This window comes from Chelon labrosus (genome assembly GCF_963514085.1).
Source record: "Chelon labrosus genome assembly, chromosome: 4".
Taxonomy (NCBI): Eukaryota; Metazoa; Chordata; class Actinopteri; order Mugiliformes; family Mugilidae; genus Chelon; species Chelon labrosus.
The window spans coordinates 19,078,252-19,088,801 of NC_140340.1; the positions used below are offsets into that span (position 1 = coordinate 19,078,252).

General features: G+C 39.2%; 2 protein-coding genes across 2 annotated transcripts; both read right to left on the minus strand.

The window, feature by feature from the left end:
• Positions 1 to 3,450: 3,450 nt before the first annotated feature.
• LOC311486703 (guanylin-like) lies at positions 3,451 to 6,089 on the minus strand. Its single transcript, XM_084542660.1, has 3 exons — positions 5,768 to 6,089; positions 5,287 to 5,473; positions 3,451 to 3,581 (listed from the first exon to the last, which is right to left on the minus strand). Exons 1-3 carry the CDS (start codon positions 5,837 to 5,839, stop codon positions 3,511 to 3,513), a joined length of 330 nt encoding a protein of 109 aa, XP_084398786.1. The 5' UTR covers positions 5,840 to 6,089; the 3' UTR covers positions 3,451 to 3,510.
• A 2,455-nt stretch (positions 6,090 to 8,544) lies between these two features.
• LOC311486342 (guanylin-like) lies at positions 8,545 to 10,066 on the minus strand (the record flags this gene model as incomplete). The annotated part of the gene is made up of 3 exons (XM_084542153.1): positions 8,545 to 9,488; positions 9,628 to 9,820; positions 9,992 to 10,066. 3 exons carry the CDS (start codon positions 10,064 to 10,066, stop codon positions 9,430 to 9,432), a joined length of 327 nt encoding a protein of 108 aa, XP_084398279.1. The 3' UTR covers positions 8,545 to 9,429.
• Positions 10,067 to 10,550: the final 484 nt, after the last annotated feature.

The following is a 10,550-nucleotide window of genomic DNA, read 5'->3' on the forward strand; positions in this document are numbered from 1 at the left end:
AAAGAAAGCGATTTGGAGCAAATAAATGGATTTGTATATGTGGGTACAGTCCGTAGTTATTTCTTTAACACATAAACACTGACGGTGTGCGTGCTGAAGAAAATTAAAATACCTAGAAATCAGGTAGACCAGATTACCATGCTAAATCCACGCGCTGCATTGTTCTACGCATTGTTCTACATTAGCCTCACATTCACAACTACCAACAGGAACTCTATTTTGCTGGCTTGATAGAAGGATTTGAAGGACTTTCGTGCAAACTCACAGTGTAGGTTGCATGAGTTGTCACCGCGACACCAGGGATATGGTTAGGTCAGATTATTCAGAATTTATTAGTTTGAATACCAAAGTCCCACAGAACTACCTTCAAGTGAACAGTATATATGTTTGTCCAAACCAGTGTGTCTATTTTGCCTATTTGTCTATACCATGCTGTTGATGCGCTCGTGTGCCTCACTTAACAAATACAAGTTGTTAAAACACATAATGTATTATTTTCATAGTTTCTATTTTTAAAAGAAAGTATATCAAAAGAAGATATTCAAACATGATGCATCATTGAAATTCTCTGAACACTGAATGGAAAACGACTGATTTTTTGCTTTGGAGGTACACCTTTATGCAACTGCTTTATGTAACTGCTGTAAAGTCAGCAGGACAGCATGTGGTAAACAGCTATTGGTGAAATGGTGCCCTCTGGTGTGTACTGTGTCAAATAAGCACACTGGGAACAGAAAATTAATTTCAGGTGTGTGAGGAACAAATAATATCTGTTTCACAAATTAAACAACATAACTTCAAAATGTCCAGAGCATCTATGCATCTTATCCTTGCATAGCTACTACACATCAACATACGTTGGCCAGTAATCTGTACAGCCACTATGTGCATCTATGTTTAAAAAGGAGTTTAATCTGTATTTGTCGCAGCCAATGTAGAGCAAGTTTTAAGTACATGATCATATTTCAAAAGCAGATTATATGGAGAACAAATAAAGTAAGGAAAAAAGTGCAGAGTAACAACACCTGTCAAACTTGTGAAAATAAGTGTGCACAAATTTAAGTTACATTTATTATTCGAGTAAAGGCCCTTTATAGTGCATTTAGACCTATAATTACCTGCATGATTGAGTTTTACTTCATACTCAAAATGAAATGTCAGAAAATGCCGAAAATACTCACATTAGAGAAACTTTGAAGTGTTAACTTGCTTGCATTGATTGTCCGATAACAATCATAATATTTATTGCTGATACATACCACGATATAAAGCATAAAGTAGTCAGTGTTAAAGCGTTAACTAGAAGTTCCGACTGAATGAATCACCGAAACTTTTATTATATTTTAGTGGCAATAACAAAGTTTCCAGACATACCAAATCTTTTGGTCTGAAATTTGTGTGTGAAATTCCGCAAAATCACCATTTGCACTATGATTTGATTTCATTATTTCCCTCAGTGTAAACATTAAATCTTGAATGAAAAGCTGAAATAAACTCAGAAATATGCTTGCTGTACAGCATTGTTTAGCCAAATGTAAAGTTACGTAATGGGGAATAAAACGGATAACTTGTATGCTAGTTAATTATTTTCCCTGTTTTATTATTAAATATTTGCCAACCTGCGTCATAACAGTCGTATAAACGTGACTGGGGAGGAAAAAAAGTTGGGCTCGTCCGGGATTTGAACCCGGGACCTCTCGCACCCTAAGCGAGAATCATACCCCTAGACCAACGAGCCACGTGACAGAAACCCGCCATGTACCACATCGGAGGTGACGTAGGAGGGGATACTTCGAGATAGTTACCAGCATAGACCAGTATGTGCCTGTCTGTACTTTTTCCTCATATAAATGTTTAAAATATTGCAAAACAAACGGTATTGATGACACACTACTTACCACCCCTTCTAGTTGTTTGTATTTGTCGACTTGACTCTCGTCGACGCTTAATGTGATTTGATTTTCTCCTAAAACACAAAACATCGCCCAACATATTAACGCCACGTTAATATTCGGCCACATTTTTAATTTATGTTTTGGTTAAACTCGGCATTCAATTTAAAGTCACTGAAAACGACTATTATTTGGACGGTTTTAATTTTAAATAACGGCCAAGGTTCGTTGGTTACGTCTGATTTTTGAATGTTGACGTTCGTTGTAACGTCACTAAAACACCGCGAGAGGTCGACAGTTGTCAAGAAGAAGAAGAAGAAGAAACCGAAGATCCAAACGTGACAAGAGGTTTCACTCCCTCGTACTTCGGTTCTTGCCTGTTAGACATTAGGGTCAAACTCTGCTTCTCCTTTTTTATGTTTTTAGTAGGCTGACTGTTTCAACCCCCTTATCTCTATGTTATATCACTTATTCAGTTTATCTTCACTGTTTACATAAATGTGTCCCTTTCCCTTCCAAATACAATGCCACTACAATAAGTGACTGGAAATAAAATACAGAATAGTACATTTGTGGAGTGCATTTTTATTTTATTGTTTCATCATCCCTGAAAACAAACAAAAAAATAAATAAATAGGCAGTGTCAGCTTGAATTTCGATTATTTTAATGTTGGAGGAGATATGTCTGCAGAAACCTGCACATTTGCCACCAGGGTCTAAAGCTGCAACTGCTGAGGTTAAAAATTTGCATTCAATCAGTGTATTAATTAACTAATCCATTAAACTCGCATTATTGTAGGGTGTATTACAGGCGGCAGAGGAGCTTTAAGTGAAAATGGGAGTCCCCTTAATGACTGATGATCATATGTGACACCTGCGACATCCATAAAACGCTTGGGACAGAAAGCAGGTCACAGACATCATGCTTATTGATGCTGAAGGCCAATAATACATAATACTAGTTGCTTGTTGTATACATTATTAGTTGGCAATCAGATGAAATTTGACTGTGTCATATCGGAGTCATGGGATAGATTATAGAGAAAATTCGACACAAGCAACGGCCATGCAGATCAAAATATGTTTATTTCGGAGAAAACAAAGAACCCAAATCAGGAGCGAGTACATGTCATGCTTTGATACGTAAACAATTTTGTTTAAACTAAGTGATTCATCTAAAAAAAACAAAAAAAACAACTAAAAATCTTTCATTTAAGTAGTACTTATGATAGTTTCCATATCTCATTTTCATTCAGTTGCTTTGAAGCAGCTTTGTGTGCAGGCATCTGTGAGTTTATATCCGTAGAAAAGTTTCAAGAATGCAGAAATTCATTTATATTAGTATTGTTAAGAAGCTGCCTCACATTCAATAAATTAACAGTTCAAGGGTTTTGCTTACAAAAGACTTAAACACATATAAAATGGCAAATAACTCTGATTTTCATGTAACTATCATCCAAAATCTGGTATGTTGACCAGTATGTTGAGTCACAAGACCCGCTGGATCTGGTTGCTGGGTGACGGGACAGGTTTGTAATCCTCATGGAAGCCTCTCATACATACAGATGCGGAAGAACTGCAGAGCATGATGTGTTTGTGTGTCTAGCAGATGGCTGCCTCAGTCCAGACATCCGTAGCAGGAGGGGTTGGCACAGATTTCGCAGGGATCTGTAGATGTCATGATAAGTGCTGCAGAGAGCAAGAAACAAACATAAATATTCATCTGACCTACAATATGTTTTGGCCCACCCAAGGGCCTGCTTGTCAGTTTCATGAAACACAGTTAATAGAGATAACGACAGCCATTTCCATCTCAACATAGTTGCAAGTGTGTTGTCTGTGCTAATGAGGTTTAATGGCCTCCAAAGACTATTTGCTTTCCATAGGCCTCTTGTCTGGCGTTATGAGCCACTTGATGGTGCAGCAGTTCCAACACTGGACTCCAGGAATCCATGTGAGCAAACTGTGCCTTTTAATCTGAGAGAATGTGTAGGGGAGTAATAAAACGGAAGGTTAAACATCAACTTTAAGCGCCTAGGTGTGACTGTTTCCAATGTGAATGCGACAAAAGCCAAGAATTGACATTAATGCTGACTGAAAAAGGGGTGCTCCACAGCGGGAGCTCTGGTGGTGGAGCAGGTGAGTTAATAAAGGAGTAGTCTGACATTTTGGGGAATACACATATTCATGTCCTCGGCAAAACAGCACTGATACAACTCTGCTTGTTCGATAGGAAGCTGTGCAGCCATGATCTACACAAAGCCTGAAAGGAGGTCCACTACTGTTACCTGTTTTTGTGTCAAAGTAACTACACATTCATCACTGTCGGAGTTGCCCAAAACTGTACAAATGATCCACGCCGCTGCACTAGGGGGGCATGTTCTTTTATTATCACGAACTTGGTCAATGTGGTTCAGTCACGCCATTAAAAATACATTAAGAGTAATAAGTGTGAATTGATCTCTAGCTAATAATCCTTAACAAACACTCAATATCCTCTTGTCTGACTGAGTTTTGCTTAAAAACTACAGTGCCTGGCTGTTTTAGGGAATTATGCTGCCAGTTTCTGAAAAGTAAAGTTACATATTAGTGATCCGTTACAAATGATTTGTATCTTCAGACTTTAGTGTCACAGAAAGAATTGATAAAAAAACAAAGAAAGCTAAAACGAAGGCAACTAGACATGTTTGAGTTTACTTGAAGACGTTTTACCACTCATCCAAATAGCAACTTGCCTACTGACCTGCAGTTAGAGGTTGTTGATCAGATTTAACTGGGCTTTTTTTTATCACAAATTTGTGGTTCTTTAACGACCCTCAAACTCTCCAGACTCAAGGTGTGAATGGGTGTGAAACCTTTTTGTGTCTGCGTTGTAAGTCTCCTCAAAAAGTGAGTCCAGGCGAGTAAGTGGGTCATTAACAGACCATGAGGGTTTCAGGTTAACACCACTGTTTTAAATAAAAAACTGTTGTTTAGAACAGAAGAAGTTACTTGGCGTAAGAGGTAAAATGTCTTCAAGAAAACTCACTAAGTAAAGTTTTACTTGGATGGCCGATACATAAAACACAGACACATGAAAAGAATAGGGAATTCAGGAAAGTACTGGTTGGTTTTGATCGCTTCATACGATTGATGTTATCACGTATGTCTTTTTGTTTGGGTTCTTGCTTTAATCCTGCCATATCACTGACTGAATACCCAATAGTATAACATCCTGGCCCATACCATACCCTCTAAAGGAATGCATTTTTACATTTGTATGTAGACCAAGAAATGCATTAAGAGTGCGCCTAGAGGGGAACCCAATGCAATATAACACCGTAATGAGTTTGTGACAAAATAATGTAATGTCCAATATTCCATATCTATTTAAACCCCTGTGGTGCAACCGTACCTAGTTTTGAGAAAACAATCCCAGCTCCCCTGCCTTGGCACACTGGCCGAAAGACCTGCGGTAAGAGAGGGTCACGGCAAACAGCTGCACCGCTTGTTTGTCCGAGGTGAGAGCGAACGTCGCCCTGTAAATCCATCAGCTCCTTCAGCTGCTTCACTGCCTCCAAGGGGAAGCTCCTGTCTCCAACCTGGAGGAGGAGGAGCAAGGAGAAGTTTGAGGTACGAGACGAACCTTAACCGGAGATGTAACTGGAGATGCAAGAGTTAAAGTTATCTGCGCATTCTCAAACTTGAATGAACACAGAGGACCAAATGGCCTCTTTAACGGTGGTTTTGCAGGATGGAGTGACCACAAACGGACAGTAATATTGTCAGGCACACCCTCCTTTCCTTCTGAACACATTGATTTTCCAAAACATATATAGATATATAGATAGTGAAAAGAAGTTGAGACAGTAATTTGAAAAACAAGGGATACTCACTTTGACCTGCACACCCAGTGCTCCACTGCACACACACAGCACCAAAACAAGGACAACGCTAAGAGCTCTCATTTTCAGAAGATTCCTTTCAGTTCAGAGGAGTGTTTCTTCTGTGGTCACTGCATATCTACACGCCTCTTATAAAGCGGTTGAACTGATTAGTCTGTGATTTATTAACAAAGACAGACTGCACTGTGATTGGAGTAAAGGTAAACACTGCTAGTACCGTACTGCAAGTGCCTTAGATCCTCTTTTTTAGGTTTATTACCACTACCTCGTAATTTGTTTACAACCTTTATCTGTGGTGTTTCCACTGTTGCCACCATATTCCTGTGTTGACTTTGGGTTTCAGACGCACCAGATGCCCCAGTCCCATCTGATAAGTCTCATCTCTCTCTCTCACACACAGATATTTGTCACTGAGCTGTCTGATAAGGAAGCAATCGTTAATGTGCAGAAGCGAGACATATAGGTCACTTGTTTATATAGCGGTGATATTTACAAATGATGACATCTTCCCAGTAGCATTGGCAATTTTTGTTGTTTTGTCACACAGTCAGGAATATGCACATTGAAACAGAAGGTAATCGAAGCTTAAAGTGAAAGAAAATAGGTATCAATTTGGTTTAAAAGAGGAAAAAAATAAAAGCAAAAATGAGTAAAGCAAGAGGTCAGACTCTGTGACGTTATTGTGAGTCACAGTCTGGAGCTTCCATCAATGATGAGTAGTAGATTGACCCGTATGAACCCGGAGGCTTTGTTTCACATCAAAGTAAAAAACATAAAAATAATCGATAGGCTTTACTTTTGCTGAGTTAAAAAGAGGTAACTGAGGCTTTAACATTGTTTCTTTTTTCTTAGTATACCTCTGTCTGAAACAATCACTGTGTCAGAAAGAGGTTCATTTGCAATGCTGCTGCAGTCATTTTATGGTCATTTGGTGAAAAGTTATATTTGCAAACTGTATGACATCCTCCGCCCGTTGAACTTTAGCTCTGCCTGTTGTATCTGAAGGAAAGATAACCGCTGGGTGACGGATCATGCGTCTCCAACTGTCTGTGGCTTTTGTGTGGGAATGTGACTTTGTTACCTCATTTGGTGATAGATGGTGACTTAACAGGTGTTTGGTAAACTGAAAATCTTCAAGATAGCCACTTTAACTTTAAAATACTTCACATAAATTCATTTATTATTACAGACAGAGCAGGATTTAGATCACTGACACAAGTTATGTGAAAGTATTTTAGTTTATAACATTTAATGTAACGCCACATTGCACATCAAGAGTATACCTACCAATGCTTGAGATTTAAAATGCAGAAGTATACCATCATATTCTCCTCAAATTAAAACACAACCACGTAAAGTGTGTGTCCATGCACGAAATAGCTGTTAATAAAAAACTAAGTATTGTTCTTAAAATCAATAAAGACTGCTCTAACATTTCATTGATTTTTCACTGCATTATGTAACTACTAACTGACTAGCTCATGTACAGTACTGTGCCAAAATATGATTTAATCCACTTAGAGAATTTGACAGCTTTTCTGTGCATTCATGTTGTCCGAGTGTCTTCTGTCTCATCACCATTGCAGATTTCCAGGTCTTCTTCGTGACTCTTTCTTTTACACTTTGTAAAAGTCAAAATAAAGGCAATACATTGCAAAGTTAAGGAGGAAAAGGAGGCTAAAAGAAGGGAAAAGTGAAATACAGTGATTCTATTTCTCCTGTAAAACGATTAAACTGGGAGAGAATTTGCCTTGTTTGCTTTTCATTGCTACTTTAACTATTAGCAGGCCTTCAGGTATCAGGGTTGTGTATATTGCGAGTCTCAGGGCTGGTATGCTGACCCTCCCCTGGTGTCCTGTATTGACAGTAAATCTGTGTAATGAGGTTGTTTAGCTGCACAAAATAAACTATTCTCAGTAGTGAACATTGACATGCTGCCTATTTGAAATGAACACCAATTTGTGTTGGTTATGCTTTAGAGCAGTGGTCTGTGCTGTAGTGTAAAAATGGAAGGCACGAAGGTGGCAATGCCACCACTCATGTAGACACGGCCGCTGGTATCCAGGCAGGGGCTGTCAGCATGGGAATTTTAAAACATTTTCAAACATGCATAAACACCTGAAACAGACCAACTTGTCACAAAGACCCAGTGGGTAGAATTTGAAAATTTCAGACTTCAGCAGTATTCACACAGCATGCGCATTACCTGGGGGGCAACCAGGTCATTTAGAAATTTCCCCCATACACTAATACACATAACAGAACTCAGTGTATTCCTTGAACCTGCCTACATTATACCTGGATATGATGTCATAGCTCTGCTACTTTCTGATTCTACTCTAGACAGCTAGACGTTTGACATATTTAGTTACTTTGCAGATTTTGATTAGTAATAAAATAAATAAAAGTGTTTTTTATATAACATGATATGATGTGACTGGGGATATCCCATTTGCTCCACCTTCACTGATGTGATCATGTCATCTATAACTTCATCCTTTTTTTCCTGTGAGACCCTGTATGCTGTCTGCGGTACCTGGCATTGCACCCATACTGTTGATCAAACTTTTATTTAAAATTGCTGACACAGCCTTCATAGTTCTTAAGCAACTAGAGGCAGAATGAAAGTGGCAAATAAGACAAAACTGCTTGAAAAACACACCCCAAATTGTAGATATTAGGACCGGAGGGTTTGCAGATCAATTTTTACTGTAACAATTAGAGACATGGTTGATTTCCATGTGATTAAGATCACAGATGACCTCCAAAACCGTTACAAAATACCACAAGTCTCCACGTAGTACTAGTCCCGTGTGAAAAGGGGTTGTGATTCAGTTTGATGTTATAAATTCGACTTTGATTTTGCGTATGCACACTAACTGTATTTACATTTCCTACGCCACAGTATACTCCCCGTAAGCTAGCACCGCACCAAATAACAGAAAGTTAAAGGTAGCATGAAGGAAGCCCTGTATCTACTGTAGTAGTTGAACCTGGATAAGGTTTTCAGGGGAAGGAGATGGATGTTTTTTGGATGACCACAGAAATGGCTTTTTTTAAAAAGAAAAAAAAAGAAACAACAACAAACATTTTACTGACCCTTACTGGACCAAAAAGAATTGGAACAGCTTTAAGTATATTTTTTTGAAAATAATCTTCGACTGACAGCGTGCAAACAGTATTAGATGCAGAACTGCCCGAGGGCTAGAAAAAGAGCATAATATACACATGAGGTGAAGTCAAGGCTTTTTATTCCAAACAACATAAAAAATGATGAAAAATGCAAAAAGACAACATCTCTTTAAATATGCATATAAAGCAAGGTAAAAAGACAGAAATGTAACAAACAATAAAATGCCTAAATATAATGTGTAATAGAGAACTTTTCCGCAGAAAAATAAAATAGTAATTATGCTACAAAGTAACAGTTTTCAAAAACATTCCTCTGTTTCTCATATCTTTTTGGGGCATTTTTTGGTCTAATAAAAATAAAAACATCACGTGGCCGATGGGCCACAGTCAGATGGTGAAGGATATAGTTTCAACATTGCAAACAAGAAATTTTAAGAAATTCCCTGAAATAGTTTGTAAGAGGGTGAAAAGAAATCACAAGGCTTAAGCTGGGTAAGATGTTTCTGGCTTGCTGTGTTAGTTTAGCAGCCAGTGCAGGCAGCATAGGCGCAGATCTCACAGACGTCCATGGGAACCATAGCTAAAATAACAAGGAGGAACAGAGAAATGACAGATTAGCCACAGTGCTGAATCGCCTGAAATTTAATATTGATGACCTGACTAAGACTGACTAAGATTCAAACAGTGCTGTTGAAGTCATAAATTCATAATCATCTCACCTAATCTGGCCAGGGATGCGGAACCTCCTCTCTGCTTACAGATGGGAAGAAACTCCTGTGGGAGCATGGGGTCAGTACACAGGGACACAGTGCTCGTCCTGAGTCGTGGGCTTGCTTGGCCCATTGCCTCGCGGCTCTCTGTCAGCTCCTGGAGCCTTCTGACGGCTTCCAGTGAGAAAGACAATCCATTCTCCTGGAAGAAGAAGGAAATGTTATGGAGTTGCTAACAGAAAATAACAAGTTTGCAAAAGTTTGGTTCCTTATTCACAAATTGCAACCTCCAGTGCAGACACTGCCATATTCTGGGTTTGCAGCCTCATTATGAACACATCAGCTGTGAAGAAACGTTAAGCCAGGGACTTACTTCAACTTGCACGGCCTCAGAGGTCCAGCCGAGAGCCAGGACCAGGAGAGCAACAGTGACGAGTGTGGCCTTCATGGTGACAGTTGACAGCAGTTTGTCTTGCAGCCTCGTACTTTCTTGCTGTGGATGCGCTCAACAGGTGCTCAGCTCAGTGCGTCTGCTTTCCCTCCATCCACCAGCCTCCCTTTTAAACCCTTGCGCCTCGCAGCCGTGCGGTCATGTGACCAGAGGTTCTGCAAATGGGAGCAAAGTTTTTCTCATGGGTTAATGAGTAAAGACAAACTTTTATGAGCTCGCAATGGGGAAATCCATAAATCTTACTTTGACCTCATCACCTGTCAGATTACCTTTGGATCTCTGGTGCACTTGCCTGTCTCTGTTTTGAATTGATCACACCTTAGGTGGGTTAAAAAGTTACCGTGGGCTCTATTGATGATGAAGATGATGAATACACACCAGCCCATTGTTAGACAGTCTGGTTACTCACACATGCTAATTATTGGAGTTTGCATAATCTGAAGAAATGTCTGCCAGTCCTAGAAAAAAAATCTGCAAAATT